Here is a 19414-nt window from a genome sequence, read left to right on the forward strand (position 1 = left end):
TTGTTCAGTTTCCATGTAGTTGAGTGGTTTAGAGTGAGTTTCTTAATCCTGAGTTCTAGTTTGATTGCTCTGTGGTCTGAGAGACAGTTTGTTATAATATCTGTTCTTTTGCATTTGCTGAGGAGTGCTTTACTTCCAACTATATGGTCAATTTTGGAATAAGTGTGATGTGGGTGCTGAGAAGAATGTATATTCTGTTGATTTGGGGTGGAGAGTTCTGTTGATGTCTATTAGGTCTGCTTGGGGCAGAGCTGAGTTCAATTCCTGGATATCCTTGTTAACTTTCTGTCTCGTTGATCTGTCTAATGTTGACAGTGGGGTGTTAAAATCTCCCATTTTTATTGTGTGGGAGTCTAAGTCTCTTTGTAGGTCTCTAAGGGCTTGCTTTATGAATCTGGGTGCTCCTGTATTTGGTGCATAAATATTTAGGATAGTTAGCTCTTCTTGTTGAATTGATCCCTTTACCATTAGGTAATGACCTGGTCTCTTTTGATCCTTGTTGGTTTAAAGTCTGTTTTATCAGAGACTAGGATCACAACCCCTGCTTTTTCATTGTTGCTATTGTTTTCCATTTGCTTGGTAGATATTCCTCCATCCCTTTATTTTGAGCCTATGTATATCTCTCCACGTGAGATGGGTCTCCTGAATGCAGCACACTGATGGATCTTGATTCTTTATCCAATTTGCATGTCTATGTTTTAATTGGAGCATTTAGCCCATTTACATTGAAGGCTAATATTGTTATGTGTGAATTTGATCCTGTCATTATGATGTTAGCTGGTTATTTTGCTTGTTAGTTGATGCAGTTTCTTCCTAGCATTGATGGCCTTTACGATTTGGCATGTTTTTACAGTGGCTGGTACCAGTTGTTCCTTTCCATGTTTAGTGCTTCCTTCAGGAGCTCTTGTAAGGCAGGCCTGGTGGTGACAAAATCTCTCAGCATTTGCTTGTCTGTAAAGGATTTTATTTCTCCTTCACTTATGAAGCTTAGTTTGGCTGGACATGAAATTCTGGGTTGAAAATTCTTTGCTTTAAGAATGTTGAATATTGGCCCCCACTCTCTTCTGGCTTGTAGAGTTTCTGCCAAGAGATCTGCTGTTAGTCTGATGGGCTTCCCTTTGTGGGTAACCCGACCTTTCTCTCTGGCTGCCCTTAACATTTTTTCCTTCATTTCAACTTTGGTGAATCTGACAATTATGTGTCTTGGAGTTGCTCTTCTTGAGAAGTATCTTTGTGGCGTTCTCTGTATTTCCTGAATTTGAATGTTGACCTGCCTTGCTAGGTTGGGGAAGTTCTCCTGGATAATATCCTGAAGAGTGTTTTCCAACTTGGTTCCATCCTCATCACTTTCAGGTACACCAATCAGATGTAGATTTGGTCTTTTAACATAGTCCCATATTTCTTGGAGGCTTTGTTCTTTTTACTTTTTTTCTCTAAACTTCTCTTCTCGCTTCACTTCATTCATTTGATCTTCACTGATACCCTTTCTTCCACTTGATCGAATTGGCTACTGAAGCTTGTGCATGTATCACGTAGTTCTCGTGCCATGGTTTTCAGCCCCATCAGGTCATTTAAAGTCCTCTCTATGCTGTTTATTCTAGTTAGCCATTCATCTAATCTTTTTTCAAGATTTTTAGCTTCTTTGCAATGGGTTCGAACATCCTCCTTTAGCTTGGAGAAGTTTGTTATTACCGATCGTCTGAAGCCTTCTTCTCTCAACTCATCAAAGTTATTCTCCATCCAGCTTCGTTCCATTGCTGGTGAGGAGCTGCGTTCCTTTGGAGAAGAAGAGGCACTCTGATGTTTAGAATTTTCAGCTTTTCTGCTCTGGTTTCTCCCCATCTTTGTGGTTTTATCTACCTTTGGTCTTTGACAATGGTGATGCACAGATGGGTTTTGGTGTGGCTGTCCTTTCTATCAGTTTTCCTTTTAACAGTCAGGACCCTCAGCTGAGGTCTGTTGGAGTTTGCTGGAGGTCCACTCCAGACCCTGTTTGCCTGGGTATCACCAGCAGAGGTTGCAGAACAGCAAATATTGCAGAACAGCAAATGTTGCTCCCTGATCCTTCCTCTGGAAGCTTTGTCACAAAGGGGCACCCAGCCATATGAGGTGTCAGTCGGCCTCTACTGGGAGGTGCTTCCCAGCTAGGCTACTCGGGGCTCTGGGACCCACTGGAGGAAGCAGACTGTCCGTTCTCAGATCTCAAACTCTGTGCTGGGAGGACCACTACTCTCTTTAAAGCTGTCAGACAGGGATGTTTAAGTCTGCAGAAGTTTCTGCTGCCTTTTGTTCAGCTATCCAGTGTGCGTTCTTATGTATGCTTGTGTCCTTTCAGAAATTCGAAGGTTCTTGGCAGATCTGAAGGGTATCCCACATTCCTTACATTCATAGGGTTTCTCTCCATTGTGTCTCCTACCACACACTCAAATGTGTGAGGCAGATCTGAAGGCTTTCCCTCATTGGTTACACTCATAGGGTTTATCTTCAGGATGAGTCCTACCATGCATTCGAAGGACTGACGCAGCTCTGAAGGCTTTCCCACATTGCTTGCATTTATAAGGTTTCTCTCCAGTGTGAGTCCTTTCATGATATCGAAAGGAACTGGAACTACTGAAGGCTTCACCACATTGCTTGCATTCATAGAGTTTCTCTCCAGTGTGAGTTTTTTCATGTCTTTGAAATGATTTGGGACAATAAAAGCCTTTCCCACATATCTTACATTTATAAGGTTTTTCTCCAGAGTGTATTCTTATGTGTGTTTGTGTCCTTTCATGACTTTGAAGATTCTTCATAGATCTGAAGGCTTTCCCACATTCCTTACATTCATAGGGTTTCTCTCCAGTGTGAGTCCTACCATGCAATCGAAGATGTGAGGCAGATCTGAAGGATTTCCCACATTGCTTACATTCATAGGGTTTCTCTCCAGTGTGAGTCCTTTCATGATATCGAAGGGAACTGGAATGAATGAAGGCTTTACCACATTGCGTGCATTTATAGGGTTTCTCTCCACTGTGAGTTTTTTCATGTCTTTGAAATGAATTTGCAGAACAAAAGCCTTTCCCACATATTTTACATTCATAAGGTCTTTCTCCAGAGTGCATTCTTACGTGTGTTTGAAAACTTGTAAGAGAGGATAATGCTTTCCCACACTGCTTACATTCATAGGGTTTTTTCCCAGAGTGGGTCCTTTCATGTCTACGAACATAATGGGGACACGTGAATGCTTTCCCACATTCCTTACATTGATAAGACTTCTCTCCCATGTGAATCATTTCATGTCTACGACAGCATCTGGGACTACGAAATGCTTTCCCACATTCCTGACATTCATAAGGCTTTTCTCCAGTGTGAGTTCTTTTATGTATTTGAAGGGCAGCAGAATAACTGAAGGATTTACCACATTGTTTACATTCATATGGTTTCTCTCCAGTGTGAGTTCTTTCATGGATAAGATATAGACTGAGACAATGGAAGGCTTTCCCACAAAATTTACATTTATAAGGTCCATCTCCACTGTGCATTATCATGTGTCTTCGAATGCTTGAATGGGAAATAAAGGTTCTTCCACATTCTTTACAAGCATAGGGTTTCTCTCCAGTGTGATCCCTTTCTTGTGTTCTAAAGGAGGGGTGATATCTGAAGCCTTTTTTAAGTTGTTGACACTTACATGGCTTCGGTCCATATTCCTGATACTCATATGCCTTGTGTCCAATGTCACCTCTGATGTTCATATTAAAAGATGAGTTACCTATGCCAACTTCACCACACACAAAGCTGTCACATGATTTTACTTCAGGAGAAGTTTGCTTCTCCTGGAAGTTCAGCCTGTCATCTGGAACCTGGGTAAAAGTTTCTCCACAATGACTATCTTCTTTAATTTCATTGACTTTCTCTTCTATGAGACTCCTGTAAAACATGAGAAGCACATTATGAAGGGTTTGTCTATAAGTAATTTTATATTCATCAACAAGTATTGCACTTGCATTTTTAACACTGTCCATCAAAGTGTAGGCTTTCTGCCCTGGCTGAATTGTTTGAAGGTGACTGGACAATGTGTTCTACAAGGTGTCCCAGCCATAACTATTATTTAAAAAAATGTTTATATGGGACTTCTTAATACTCTTCCCAAGTAAACTATTTTACAAATACTAAATACTCTGTGTCATTTTTCTTTTGTTTCAGGGTCTAGTCCTGTTATACATGCTGGAGTAGAGTGATACCATCATAGCTTACGGCAGGCTTTACTGGCTCAAGTGAACCTCCTGCCTCAGTCTCCTGAGTAGCTGGGATTACAGATGCATACCACAATGCCCAGCTAATTTTTTGCTGTTGTTGATATATGGTCTCGTTATGTTGCCCAGGCTGTTTTTGAACTGCTGGCCTCAAGCTATCCTCCTATCTTTACTTCTCAAAGGATTGGGATTACAGGAGTGAGCCCACAGCCTATGTCACATTTACATTTATTTTTCTTGGTCAAATATTCTAAAAATAAATGAACTTGACCTGGACTTAGTTCTTTGTTTTACTTGTTTTCAATATATTGTCATATTCTAAGATTGTCTAGAGAGACACTGCTTTGTCTTGTAAGTACAAGTTACCTGAAGTTTCTCCTGGGGTTTTGGTACTCATATTCAATGTTCTGGTCTTTCCAACTTTTTCCTAAAATACAGACACACAAAAATAGTCCCAAGGCATTATAAAATTGTGAAAAAATTATTAGATTCTATGCCCATGATTTACTGCAGCCATACCTCATTTATTCATCAAAGTATTTCCTGTCTATGTTCTAAATCACTCAACAGCATTGAGGAGCTAGAAACACTGGTTCACTAATGGACTGAGGGAAGGAATATTGTCATTCTTACCTATAGAGGTCAGGTTCCTGAAAGTTTCCAGCATCACTTCCCTGTAGAGATTCTTCTGAAAAATATCCAGCAAAGCCCACTCCTCCTGGGTGAAGTTCACAGCCACATCCTCAAAGGCCACCGGGTCCTGAAACATCTCACATGTGTAGAGGAGGATGGGTGAGAGTGACAGCACTGGGGGCCTAGACTCTATTCCCAAGATGTTCTCAGGATGCCGTGGACTCCAAATACTTATTCCCTGCTTTGCTCATCAGATCCCTTTCCCCCTGCATATACAGGGAAAAACTTTCTTCCATAACATAATTTTTTTTTTTTTTTTTGAGACGGAGTCTTGCTCTGTCACCCAGGCTGGTGTGCAGTGGCCCAATCTCGGCTCACTGCAAGCTCTGCCTCCCCAGTTCAAGTCATTCTCCTGCCTCAGCCTCCCAAGTAGCTGGGACTACAGGTGACTGCCACCACGCCTGGCTAATTTTTTGTATTTTTAGTAGAGGTGGGGTTTCACTGTGTTAGCCAGGATGCTGTCGATCTCCTGACCTCGTGATCTGCCCACCTTGGCCTCCCAAAGTGCTGGGATTACAGGCGTGAGCCACGCACCTGACTTTTTTTTTTTCTTTGAGACAGATTTTCACTCTTGTCGCCCAGGCTGCACCGCTGGGGTCTAGCACTTCTACTTCCTCAGCCTCCTGAGTAGCTAAGATTACAGGCATGTGCCACCACACCCAGCTAAGTTTGTATTTTTACTAGAGACAGAGTTTCTCCATGTTCGTCAGGCTGCCGACCGCAGGTGATCTGCCTGCCTCAGCCTCCCAAAGTGCTGGGATTACAGGCGTGAGCCACCATTCCCCGCCAGCAGTTGTTTGTTTTTGTTTTTTTTTAAGACAGTATCTTGCACTGTTACCCAGGCTGGAGTGTAGTGGCACCATCTTGGCTCACTACAACGTCCTTTTTTTTTTTTTTTTTTTTTGAGAAGGAGTCTCATGCTGTCCCCCAGGCTGGAGTGCAGTGGCGCGATCTCAGCTCCCTGCAAGCTCCGCCTCCCGGGTTCACGCCATTCTCCTGCCTCAGCCTCCTGAGTAGCTGGGACTACAGGCGCCCGCCACCACGCCCGGCTAATTTTTTGTATTTTTTTTAGTAGAGACAGGGTTTCACTGTGGTCTCGATCTCCTGACCTTGTGATCCGCCCGCCTCGGCCTCCCAAAGGCCGTAATCACGCCTGGGATTACAGGCGTGAGCCACCGCGCCTGGCTACAACGTCTTACTCCTGGGTTCATGCGATTGTCATGCCTCAGCCTCCTGAGTAGTTGAGATGACAGGTATGTGCCACCACACCTGGCTAGTTCATAAAGCAATTGGGATGCTAGAACTGAACAAGGGGTAAAGTCAAAGTCACAGCAGGATAGGAAAATGTGTGTATTCACTGAACCCAGGGAGAAAAGTGAACTGCCTGGGCTGTCCCTAACGTCTCTTTGGACTGTGGGTCTGCAGCACCTGTCATAATAGACACCTATGAATTCATATGCAGAACAAAGTTAACATTAGCAGACCTGAGGCTGTGCATTCTTGAAAATGCCCGTTCCCAATGTGTAATCTTTGTTGATATTGTCAGATGAAGCAGGTAGCTAGCAAAGAGCATGAGGGGGAGCCCCTGGGAAATCCCACACCCCCAGGGACTACCCAAAACAGGCATGCTAGATATAATCAGAGAGTAGGGGAATCACCTGGGTAGAAAGAAACTTCCATTATGATGTCCAGGAATCATTCACTTTGCAGTTATCCTGTCAGAATGTAGCTAGATAGATGCTGACAGGGCAAAGGGGACATTCCTTAAAAAAACCTGGCACTGTATGTACACAAGAGGGCAAACAAGAAACTCCTAAGAGATACCCAGGTGTAATAAGCACGGATTTAACCACTATATGACCTTCCTGAGGTGGCAGTAATGAGCAATGCTGCCAATAACCTATCCATTGACGGCTGAATGGAAAAACAAAATGTGGTAAGCATATACATAAAATGCGATATTATTTACTATTAGAAAATGACATCTTAGCCGGGCATGGTGGCTCATGCCTGTAATCCCAGCACTTTGGAAGGCCGAGGAGGGCGGATTACCTGAAGGTCTGAGGTTGAGATCAGCCTGACCAGCATGGAGAAACCCCATCTCTATGAAAAATACAAAATTTCCCAGGCGTGTTGGCAGGTGCCTGTAATCCCAGCTACTCGGGAGGCTGAGGCAGGAGAATTGCTTGAACCCAGGAGGCAGGTGAGCCAACATTGCGCCACTGCACTCCGGCCTGGGCAACAAGAGTGAAACTCCGACTCAAAAACAAAAAAAGAAAAGAAAATGAAATCTTGGCCCATACTACAACATGCATGAAACCTCCGGATAATTGAAAAAAGCAAAATACAATAGAATTCATCTTAGAGAACTTCAGTAGATTTGTCAAACCATCGCAACTGTACATGTAAAATTTCTTCAGCTGATAAGTTTTACATTCTTTTAAGATAAGTAATGATAATAAATCATGGTAGCAGCCAGGCATGGTGGCTCATGCCTGTAATCCCAGCACTTTGGAAGATTGAGGCAGGTGGATCACTTGAGGCCAGCAGTTTGAGACTAGCCTGATCAACGTGGTGGAACTCCATCTCTAAAAAAATACAAAAATTAGCCAGGGGTGGCGGCATGTGTCTATAGTCCCAGTTCCTTGAGAGGCCGATGTGGGAGAATCATTTGAACCTAGCAGGCGGAGGTTGCAGTGAGCCGAGATCACACCACTGCACTCCAGCCAGGGCAACACAGTGAGACTCTGTCTTAAAACCAACAAACAAAACACCATAAGAATGTCCTAATAGAGGCAGAAAAGGCATCTGACAAGCCTTAACCAATTTATGCCTAGTGTTCCATTTTTGGAACGCTAAGGATGTGGGAGTTATTTATTTCCTACTGCTCAAGGTCATGGCCAAAGTCTGATTTTTCACACGTCTGCAATTCAAAAAAGTGCAACCTCCAGCATAAATAGGTTAATATCTCCTCATGATAAAAATGCTCAATAAATATACAAGAGAAGATTCCATAAGATGACAAGAGAGGCACTAGAAACATAGAAAAATCTACCATAAAGACATGTATTAAAAATGCAAACCCGGAGGCCAAGGCAGACAGATCAATTGAGCCCTGCAGTTCGAGACCAGCCTGGGCAACATAAGGAGACCCCGTCTCCATAATAAAGTAAAACACCAGGCATGGTGGCACAAAACAAACGGTATTGAAACACCTGAATTAGCAAATGCAAAGAAATGAATTAGACACAGAACTGCACCTTTTACAAAACTACTTCCTATTGAATCGTTTACTTAAATGGAAAACGCAAACCTCACAACTTCTAGAACATAACGCTTGTGAAAACCAAGACAACCTTGGATTTGCCAATAAGGTTTCACACACAACACAAAAAGCATGATATGTGAATCAGAAAATCGATAAATTGGACTTCATTCAAAACAAAAACGTTTTGGAAAAGACTCTGTTAACAGAATAAAAAGACAGGCGGCCGACTGGGACAAAATATTTGCAGAACACCTATCTGATCAAGAACTGGTATCCAAAAGGTATGAAGGACTCCTAAAATTCAACAAGAAAAAAACCAACCAATCAAAAAATAAGCAAAAGGTCAAGGGCGGTAGCTCACACCTGTAATCGCAGCACTTTGGGAGGCAGAGATGGATGGATCACCAAGGTCAGGAGTTTGAAACCAACCTGACTCACATGGTGAAACCCTGTCTCTAGTAAAAATACAAAAATTAGCTGGCGGCAGGGTGCAGTGGCCTATAATCCCAGCACTTAGGGAGGCCGAGATGGGTGGATCACAAGGTCAGGAGATCGAGACCATCCTGGCTAACACAATGAAATCCCATCTCTACTAAAAATACAAAAAAAAATTAGCCGGGTATAGTGGCGGGCACCCGTAGTCCCAGCTACTCAGGAGGCTGAAGCAGGAGACTGGTGTGAACTCGGGAGGCAGAGCTTGCAGTGAGCTGAGATCACACCACTGCCCTCTAGGCTGGGTGAGACAGCCAGACTCTGTCTTCAAAAAAAAAAAAAAAAAATTAGCTGGGCCTGGTGGTATGAGCCTGTAATCCCAGCTACTCAGGAGGCTAAGGCAGGAGAATCACTGGGACCTGGGAGACAGAGGTTGCAGTGAGCTGAGATCGCGCCACTGTCCTCCAGACTGGGTGACAGAGCCAGACTCAGTCTCAAAAAAAAAAAAAAAAAGCCCAATCTTTCCAAATATATCTCCCCCTAAAGAATGTAATTATGGCAAACAAACACATGACAGGATGCTCTACATTACACAATATTAAAGAGCAAATGAAAACAGGCCGGGCGCAATGGCTCATGCCTGTAATCCAGCCCTTTGGGAAGCTGAGGCGGCTGGATCACCTGAGGTCAAAAGTTTGAGACCAGCCTGGCCAACATGGTGAAACCATCTCTACTAATAATACAAACAGCGGCCATGTGTGGCGGCATATACCTGTAATCCCAGCTACTCAGGAGTCTGAGTCAGGAGAATCACTTAAACCCCGGGGGCCAAAGGCTGCAGTGAGCTGAGATCGCGCCATTGTACTCCGGTCTGGGCAACATGAATGAAACTCCGTCTCCAAAGGAATAAAAAAAAAAAAAAAAAGAAAGGAAAAAAACAATGAAGCACCAACAAATACCTGGTGGAGTAGCTAAAATCCAAAACACTGACATTTCCTAATGCCAATGACAGTGAACTCTCCTTCACTAAGGATGTGAATGGAAAATTCTACAGCCAATTTGGAAGACAGTCTGCGGAGCTCTGAAGAAAATAAGCGTGGTCTTACCGATTCAGTAGTCTCACTCCTATGTACTGACCTAAATGAACTGAAAACTGATGTCCACACAAAAGTCCTCCCACAAACGCTTTTAGAAGCCTTACTCATAACTGCCAAAAACTGGAATCAAACAAGTTGAGTCTTTAAAGAAAAAAAAAAAAAAAAAAAAAAAGACAAGATCTCACACTGTATCTACCAGGCTGGTCTCTAATTTCTGGCCTCAAGTAATCTTCTCACCTCAGTCTCCCACGTGCTGGGATCTCAGGGGTGAGGCATCACACCAGGCTCAAGATGAGCCTTTCAACAGGTGAATAAAGAAACAAACTATGATAACATCTGTAAGATGGAATGCTACTCAGTGATGAAAAAAAAAAACGGGTGGCTCCCGCTTGTAATCCCAGCACTTTGGGAGGCTGAGGAGGGTGGATCACCTGAGGCCAGGAGTTCAAGACCAGCCTGGCCAACATGATGAAACCCTCTCTCTACTAAAAATACAAAAACTAGTCGAGTGTGGTGGTGTGCACCTGTATTCCCAGCTACTCAGGAGGCTGAGGCAGAAGAATTGCTAGAACCCAGGAGGCAGAGGTTGCAGTGAGCTGAGATCAAGCCACTGCACTCCAGTCTGGGCAACAAAGCGAGATTCTGTCTCAAAAAAAAAAAAAAGGAGGGGGGAACTATGAGCCTGGAAGAAAAATGCGGGAACTCTGTGGATTTATCTGCTCAATGTTTTGGGGAAACAACCACTGTTCTAAATCATAAAATCCATTAAATAAGAAAGTGAATTAACTATCATTCCATAGAGGTTTATAACTGAGTTAAAATAAAATCTGATCTAAAATATCACATATTGGTTATCATTTGCATAAAAAACATGCAAAAATAAAATATACTGATAAGGATGCGTACCCAGGTTGTGAAAGTATAAGGAAAAGTAAGGCAGTTATCTTATCATTCCCAATACTGGCTCCATCATTATTTAAATTCATTGTGCAATTCTTTCATGTATTTTGTATATACGTAATATTTTAGTAAGTTTCTAGAATGCACACTATACAGAAATAAATCTCAGTGAATTTTAATTATCAGCAACAATCTGCTGAATGTAATTTTTAAAAGACAGCATACTCTATTGAAACTAATTTTTTTTTCTTTTTCTTTCTTTCTTTCTTTCTTTTTTTTTTTTTTTTTGAGACGGAGTCTCGCTCTGTCACCCAGGTTGGAGTGCAGTGGAGAGATCTTGGCTGACTGCAAGCTCCGCCTCCCGGGTTCACACCATTCTCCTGTCTCAGCCTCCTGATTAGCTGGGACTACAGGCGCCCGCCACCACGCCCGGCTAATTTTTCATATTTTTAGTAGAGACAGGGTTTCACCATGTTAGCCAGGATGGTCTCGATCTCCTGACCTTGTGATCCACCCGCCTCGGCCTCACAGAATGCTGGGATTAGAGATGTGAGTCACCGCACCCGGCCCTTTTCTTTTGAAACAGTCTCATTCTGCTTCCCAGGCTGGAGTGTAGTGGTGCAATCATAGCTCACTGCAACCTGGAACTCTCAGACTCAACAGATCCTTCTACCTCAGCCTCCTGAGCAGCTGGGACTATAGGCACACACCACAATGATGAGGTAATTTTTTGTATAGGCAAAGTTTGTCATGTTGCTGAGGCTGGCATAATCTTTTATTTTATTTTATTTTTTTATTTTTGAGATGGAGTTTAACTCTTGTTGCCCAGGCTGGAATGCAATGGCGCGATCATAGCTCACTGCAACCTTGGCCTCCCGGGTTCAAGTGATTCTCCTGCCTCAGCCTCCTGACTAGCTGGGATTACAGGCATGCGCCACCAGGCCTGACTAATTTTGCATTTTTAGTAGAGACAGGGTTTCTCCATGTTCATCAGGCTGATCTCCAACTCCTGATTTGAGATTTGAGGCCCTGCATCCCATATATTTGGAAAATGCCAGTTTCCCTGGAGATTGTGAAAAAATTTAAATAAAAAACAATGAGACCAAACTGTATGCAGTGTCTGAAGGTCCTACTTAAAGATCCTGAAATTAAATTTAAATACAACCCTTCAAAATTACTAATTTATAGGGAAATGAAATTTATGTTTAATCAGGTAGAATCCACCAATTAACCTCTGATTACATAACTAGAAATTTTCTACCTAAGTCAGGCCAGGCAAGCTGGCTTCTACCTGTAATCCCACCACTTTAGGAGGCCAAGGTGGGCGGACCACTTGAGGACAAGTGTTCGAGACCAGCCTGGCCAACATGCTAAAACTCTGTGTTTACTAAAAATACAAAAATTAGCCAAGTGTGGTGGCACAGGCATGTAATCCCAGCTACTTGGGAGGCTGAAGCAGGAGAATTACTTGAATCCAGGAGGCAAAGGCTGCAGTGAACTGAGATCGTGCCACTGCACTCCAACCTGGGCCACAGAGTGAGACCCTATCTCAAAACAAACAAACAAACAAAAACAACAAAGTAATTCAAATATTTAAGCTGGTGGATCTCTATCTTGAAGCAATGTGATCATGGGGTTCAGTCACATGACACACAGCTTTCACATAGACAGCTGGAACTCTCCTTTCCCTGATTACAGATTCACCTTCTTTCTCACCTATAGTGTTTTGTAAAATGTTGTAAATGACTGAAGGGAAACAGGAAAGACCCTTTCCCTCTTCACTTTTTTTTTTTTAATATGATTTTTCACAATTGAGATAGGGTCTCGCTATGTTGCCCAGGCTGGTCTTGAACTCCTGAGATCAAGTCATCCACCTGCCTCAGCCGCCCAAAGTGCTGGGGTTCCGGGTGTGAGCCATCCCGCCAGGCCCCTCTTCACTACTGATCTCTGTAGTAGACTAACTTCCCTCTTTACTTCCTCACACAAAGACTTCATGCCTACCACATTGTCTTCAGCTGGAATGTTAAATTCACTCTTTTAAATTGAAAAGGAAATAAAAACCAGCTAGAAAGAAAACAAGCTCTGGGGGAAAAAAGCAAACCCTAAAGAATTAAGTTGTTAGCCGGGTGCAGTGGGTGATATCTGTAATCCCAGCACTTTTGGAGGCCAAGGAAGCAGGACTGTCTGAGTCCAGGAGCTAGAGACCAGCCTAGGCAACATATTGAGACACCATCTCCGTAAAAAAATAATAATAATAATAATAATAATTAGCCAGGTGTGCTGGTGGGCAACTGTAGTCTCAGCTACTTGGGAAGCTGAGGTGCTTGAACCAGGGAGGTCAAGGCTGCAGTAAGCCATGATCACACCACTGCTCCAGCCTGGGCCACAGAACAAGACATTAGCTCAAAGAAAAAAATAAAATTAAATTATTGTACCTCAGACATCAGCCTTGTATGGAAAATGCAATCCTATTATATTTATTTGCAATTTCCCTATATAAGTGTTAGGGAAGCAGGTGCCTAGGGAGCCAGAGAAACACCAGTTTAAGTTCAGCTCCATCTTGAGATTAACAAGAAACACTCCTTGCCAGTCACAATCCATGATCATCAAATGTTTCCCATGAAGGAAACAGCCTGAAGATGCCTGCAAGTATCCTTACACTCCCACAACAACAGAATGTCCCCATGTCCCAATACCCGTAACAATATGTGCTTTCAAGATAATTACAGTTATGTTTTAATGCACTTGGGTGCTAAAATGTAAAGGGTAGTTTTCTTTAAATCAACAGAGTAAAAATTTTGTGACGCTGTCAGCCCACATGCAGGTAGGCACAGGTTAGTTTAGTCTTCACATAGACAAGACTCCCACATAAGAAAAACTTAGTGCATTCCTCCACTTGCTTTATAAGGATGCTGTATGCTGTAACAGAGAATCACTCTTTCTTTTCCTTCCTTCCTTTTCTTTTTCTTTCTTCCTTCCTCCCTCCCTTCCTTTCCTTTCCTTCCTTTCTTTTTTTTTTTAAATAGAGACAGGGTCTCGCTGTGTTGGCCAGCTGGGTCTTGAACTCTTGCCTCCTGAGTACATGGGACTACAGGTGCAGGCCACCACACCCAGCTAATTTTTGTTGTTTTTGGAAAAGATGGGGTTTCCCTATGTTGCCCAGGCAACATGGTCTCGAACTGCTGACCAGAAGTGATCCTCCCGCCTCGGCCTCCCAATGTGCTTAGAAAACAGATCTAAGCCATCATGCTGGCCCAGAGTAAGCTTTCAACAAACTCTCTTTTCACTGCACTTTGTGACTCATCTTGAATTCCTTCCTGCGTGAGATCCAAGAACTCTCTTGGGGTCTGATCAGGACCTCTTTTCCTGGTGATATAACCAAGAACTTAACTTCCAATTTTAGAATACTGAGTCCACTTCTCTGGAGTCTGTTTTTTTCCTGAATGGGCCATTGCTATCTTTCCGCTTGAATAAACTCTTCAAACTGAAATCTGAACCTTTCAATTATGTTGGGTTGACGAGTCCAAATAAGGCACCTGCATCTCTGCCACCAATCAAGCATTTATCTGGTTTGTCTCCTCATGCAGCTAATAAAAGCCTAGCCTTCAACCTGTAAATTAAAAATAAAAACATACCTTCTGGTCTGGTGAGGTGGCTCACACCTGTAATCTCAGCACTTTAGGAGGCCGAGGCAGGTGGGTCACTTGAGGTCAGGAGTTCAAGAACAGCCTGGCCAACATGGTGAAACCCCATCTCTACTAAAAGCACAAAAATTAGGCGGACGTGGTGGTGCGTGTGAGGAAAAGAAAGAGAGATCAGATTGTTACTGTGTCTATGTAGAAAAAGAAGACATAAGAAACTCCATTTTGGTATGTACTAAGAAAAATTGTTCCTCTTTGAGACGCTGTTAATCTGTAACTTTAGCCCCAACCCTGTGCTCACAGAAACCTGTGCTGTATTGAATCAAGGTTTAATGGATTTAGGGCTGTGCAGGATGTGCCTTGTTAACAATATGTTTGCAGGCAGTATGCCTAGTAAAAGTCATTGCCGTTCTCAATTCTCTGTTAACCAGGGACAGAATGCACTGCGGAAAGCCACAGGGACCTCTACCCAAACAAGCCTGCGTATTGTCCAAGGTTTCCCCCACTGAGACAGCCTGAGATATGGCCTCATGGGAAAGACCTTATATCCCCCAGCCTGACACCTGTGAAGGGTCTGTGCTGAGAAGGAGTAGTGAAAGATGGAGGCCTCTTTGAAGTTGAGATAAGAGGAAGGCTTCTGTCTCCTGCTGGTTCCTGGGAATGGAATGTGTCTGTGTAAAGCCAACCATTCATTCTATTCTGAGATAGGAGAAAACCCGCCCTGTGGGAGGCGAGATAGGCTGGCAGCAACACGGCTCTGTTACTCTTTGCTACACTGAGATGTTTGTGTAAAGTGAAACAGAAATCTGGCCTACCTGCACATCCAGGCACAGTACCTTTCCTTGAACTTATTCATGATACAGGTTCCTTTGCTCACGTTTCCCTGCTGACCTTCTCCCCACCATCACCCTGTGGCCCTGCCACACTCCCCTCGCCAAGATAGTAAAAATAATGATCAATAAATACGGAGGGAACTCAGAGACCAGCACCGGTGTAGGTCCTCGCATGTTGAGCACCAGTCTCCTGAGCTCACTGTTCTTTCTCTATGTCTCTGTGTCTTATTTCTTTTCTCAGTCTTTCGTCTCCACCTGATGAGAAATACCCACAGGTGTGGAGGGGCAGGCCCCCCTCAGGTGCGTGCCTGTAATCCCAGCTACTCGGAAGGCTGAGGCTGGAGAATCGCTTGAATTCGGAAGGTGGAGGTTGCAGTGAGCTGAGATCCAGCCATTGCACTCCAGCCTGAGTGACAGAAGGAGACTGTTTCAAACAAAAACAAAAACAAAGTACCTTCCCAGGTAAGGGAAGTGACTGGCTCTTGACCAAGGGGATCCCCAAAAAACCCTGAAAATTGAGTTCCTCTGTATGGCAGGATGGGAGGTGAGACAGGCTTCCTGGCCAACACAGCGACACCCTCTCCCTTTAGGAGTTTAGATGCAGCAACTGACGCACATTCATGTAAAAATACACATCATCAGCCTGGAAAAAAAAGACTTCTGTGGCAATAAGATACCAAATTACAAACAAGACCTAAGGCCACGCAAGGCAAGGGTAAGTCATGCCTTAGAATTCATAAAATCTAGAGAAACAGGTCTGTTTTTTGGCCGGAATGGAATCAAGTGGCAGATAACAGACCCTCTTCCTTCAGCATTCCTTCCTACCTCCTCCAAACTTTAGACAAAGCTTCACACTCTCAACCAGCTGCCACTCAACCACCTGTGCCTTCTAACCCCCTTCCACAGGTCCCACCCTTTCTGTTTTTTGTTTTTGTTTTTTTTAGACAGAGTCTCACTCTGTCACCAAGGCTGGAGTGCAGTGGCACTGTGTGGGCTCACTGCAACCTCCGTCTCCTGGGTTCAAGCAATTCTCCTGCCTCAGCCTCCCGGGTAGGTGGGATTACAGGCGTCCACCACCACGCCCGGCTAGTTTCTTTTGTATATTTTTAGTAGAGACGGGGTTTCACCATGTGGACCAGGCTGGTCTTGAACTCCTGACCTCAGGTGATCCGCCTGCCTCGGCCCCGCAAAGTGCTGGGATTACAGGCGTGAGCTACCGCGCCCGGCCAGGTCCCGCCCTTTCTGCCAAAGGAACTTACACCTTCCAGTAACTAATTCATTATTTTCCCTGCAATTCCTGTCTCTCTAAAATGAATAAAACCAAACTGTTTTGAGCCGCCTCGGGACCACTCACTCCAGGCTTCTTGGGGATGTTTTTCCCTCGGCCAAGGTCTCTCCTATTCGGCTCCGAACAAACTTCTTTATTTTACATAGTTTGGCTTTTTCCTTTGACAAACCACGAGCCAGGACTGGGTGTGTCTCATTCGTGAATCGCTCTTTGCTCAAATGAACTCTTTGTTAACCTTCCTCAGTTTAATTTTTAACAAGAGAAAAAGCGGACACTGGGGGCCCCAAAGACGGCTGCTCCTCACACGCACGAACCCCACACCCGAGTCGGGATCCCCCCTACAATGACCCTCCCGCGGCTTCCGCACAATCTGGGTAGATGCGTGGCTGCGGGCGCGGAGCTGCCCAGAGAGGGCTCTGGAGCCGCAGTCGCCGCGCAGGGACAGGACAGGACGCCTGGTGTCCCGGCTGTCGGCCCAGCCTCGGCCCAGGGGACCGAGGGCCGAGCGGCTCTAGGAGGACTTGGTCCCAGATCCCGAAGTCGCCCGCAAGAAGGCCGGGGTCTCGCCACAGTCGGTTTCCGTCGGTCCAGGCAGCCCCTCCCCCGTCTCACGACACCCAGCCCCAGACACGCACCATTTCCTGGCTTTCAGATGTCCCGGGGTCCTCTCTACACCTCCTGTGACTACAGCAGGGCACAGCGCAGGTGACAGAGCGACAAAATCCTGGGTAGAGGCACCAGGTCCCTCTCGGGGCTGGAAAGACCAGATCCGAACCGCGGCCCGTTCAGCCACAAAGGTGAGGGCAGGAATGCGACCCCCTCCGTGTCTGGATGAACAGTGGGCAGGGCCACGCCCCAGTGCCTCTGATTGGATGGAATGCTAGGCCCCGCCCCCCATGTCTGAGTGACAGCGGAAGCCCTGGATATCAGGCCCTGCAGAGCCAGACTCATGGATTTTAACCACTGCTTCCCTAAGGGTGAGCTCCATCCTGCACTCTGGTTATCGGATATTTGCATTTCAGCCAAGCTTGCTATTGATAGAGGAGAACGCTAGCGTCTTCCTCACTCAAGGGACTGTCCCTGCTCCTTCGTTCTGCACAGGGTCACAGGAGTGTGAAGGGAATTTCAGACTCAGTGTCCACAGGAGCCATCTCCTGCCTCAGAGCAGCAGTGGAACGGAGACCAGGCCAGACACGCCTGCACCAGGAGGAGAGGCATATGTCCTCGAGCGGGCCGCAACTGGGGATGAGGGATGGCCAAGCCTTGCTCATGTACCACCATCCCCTCCTCACAGTGTGAAAATGCTTCCTTCTTCCAGATCTTCATTTTCACCAGCAGCAAACTCTCTCCTGGGGTTAATTTAAGCTTTTAACCTAAATAAACTGTCAACTTTATCCAGGTGACGCCCCCCAAACAATTCTGTCTCTAGCCTGATCTTCACACATTTTCTTTATAGGTACGAAGATCTTTGTTGGATATAAAATGCTTTAGGAATAAATTCTTGGTCCTGCAAAGTAAAAGTAACACTTAGGGAAAAGTTTAATTTGTGTAGCAAGGCAATTTACTTCTGCAGAAGGGTGCCACTTGTGTCAATCAAGATCACAAGAGCACAGAGAACAAAGGTCACCAGGGGTTTTTATCTCCTTAATGCAGTCCCTATCTCTGTGTCACTCCTTCATGGCCTGGGGTTCGACCACACAATCTGAGCTGACCCGATTGGCTACTTGTACATATTTTTCTAAATATAGAAGGAGAGGGGAATGTGAGGTACAGAGGTGCAGCGTGTGAGACGTGCAGTTTCAGGGGAACAATGGGTACAGGTAACCAAGGGAACAGATGGGAGTTACTAATGAGAGCTGATGAGAAGGGGCTAGGCTGTTTTACAGTAACTAGGGGCAAGGAGGAACAGGAAAGTTGAGTTTGAGAACAAAAGACAAGGAAGTTAGCAGGCTAAATCTTTGAAAAGAAACTCAGAGAAATGTACTGTGTGTTACAATTCCTCTCTTTTAATTTTCTTATGATCTTTTTCTCTTTAAACTTTTTTAACGTGTTTTGGCTTTGCTGTTTGCTTTGATCTTTTAAAAGGAAAAGCTTACTAGAACAAGGTGGAGGAGAACTAAGGGGGGTTTCAGTAAGTGCTGTTTGTGCAATCCTTTGTATTAGCCTATGGATGCATGGTATGACACAACACCTAACAAGAATAAGTACATCTGTTACGACTGTAAGAGCAATAAGTTTGAGGCTATGATTCTTTATTTACTGAACTACTTTCCTAGCCATCTTGAAATAGGGTCATTGACTCCAGAATTTTTAGCTAATTCTTTGGATAAAGTGGTAAGTCCTTGCAAGGCCTTTGTTATGCTCGCCCTGGGGGGCAGTGTTGTTTGGGATGAAGGTACAACATTGGGTTTTAATCATAACACAAACTCCACCTTTTTCGGCTAATAACATGTCTAGAGTCATTCTGGTTTTTTGTTTGTTTGTTTGTTTGTTTTTTGTTTTTTGAGACAGAGTCTCACTCTGTTGCCCAGGCTGGAGTGCAGTGGTGCGATCTCAGCTTACTGCAAGCTCCTCCTCCTGGGTTCACGCCATTCTCCTGCCTCAGCCTCCCTAGTAGCTGGGACTACAGGCGCCCACCACCACGCCCGCCTAATTTTTTTGTATTTTTTGGTAGAGACGAGGTTTCACCATGTTAGCCAGGATGGTTTCGATCTCCTGACCTCGTGATCCGCCCACCTTGGCCTCCCAAAGTGCTGGGATTACAGGTATGAGCCACTGCACCTGGCCGAGCCATTCTGTTTTCTTAAGCTATTTGGCTAGTAGGCCTTCGTTGGTCAGCTATTCTTTTGATAGCATCCTTGGTGTAATTCATAAACTGCTGCTGATTATAATAGATGTAATTTGTCTAAGCTACATTTTTATTAATAGTTATTCATGGAAATAGGGATTTCAATCTTGCAGTTATTTGGTCTCAGGTTTTGAACTTGTTAGGCAACTGCTCGTGGGACTCTAATGGCCTTTATGTAAACT

At 44.5% G+C, this 19414-nt stretch overlaps 1 protein-coding gene across 3 annotated transcripts; it reads right to left on the reverse strand.

Annotated features, from left to right (window-relative positions):
* Positions 1 to 1439: 1439 nt before the first annotated feature.
* On the reverse strand, positions 1440 to 17692 carry LOC103233954 (uncharacterized). Of its 3 annotated transcripts, none has more exons than XM_037992304.2 (4): positions 17020 to 17692; positions 4866 to 4992; positions 4599 to 4659; positions 1440 to 3906 (listed from the first exon to the last, which is right to left on the reverse strand). In XM_037992304.2, exons 1-4 carry the CDS (start codon positions 17020 to 17022, stop codon positions 2457 to 2459), a joined length of 1641 nt encoding a protein of 546 aa, XP_037848232.2. In that variant the 5' UTR covers positions 17023 to 17692; the 3' UTR covers positions 1440 to 2456. The 3 variants fall into 3 exon arrangements, with proteins under 3 accessions (XP_037848232.2, XP_007993559.2, XP_072873022.1); XM_007995368.3 differs by having other exon boundaries at positions 4866 to 5001; XM_073016921.1 differs by lacking the exons at positions 4599 to 4659; positions 17020 to 17692 and adding exons at positions 9398 to 9521; positions 14258 to 17012 and having other exon boundaries at positions 2353 to 3906.
* Positions 17693 to 19414: the final 1722 nt, after the last annotated feature.

The sequence above is a fragment of the Chlorocebus sabaeus genome, chromosome 6 (assembly GCF_047675955.1).
Source record: "Chlorocebus sabaeus isolate Y175 chromosome 6, mChlSab1.0.hap1, whole genome shotgun sequence".
Lineage (NCBI taxonomy): Eukaryota > Metazoa > Chordata > Mammalia > Primates > Cercopithecidae > Chlorocebus > Chlorocebus sabaeus.

Excerpts from the sequence above, each read along its gene's own strand:
- LOC103233954 (XM_007995368.3), bottom strand. Across the intron at positions 4,660-4,865 it reads CAGGAACCTGACCTCTATAG|GAAAAAGTTGGAAAGACCAG; the intron begins GTAAGAATGACA and ends TCTGTATTTTAG. Across the intron at positions 3,907-4,598 it reads AACCCCAGGAGAAACTTCAG|GAGTCTCATAGAAGAGAAAG; the intron begins GTAACTTGTACT and ends CATGTTTTACAG.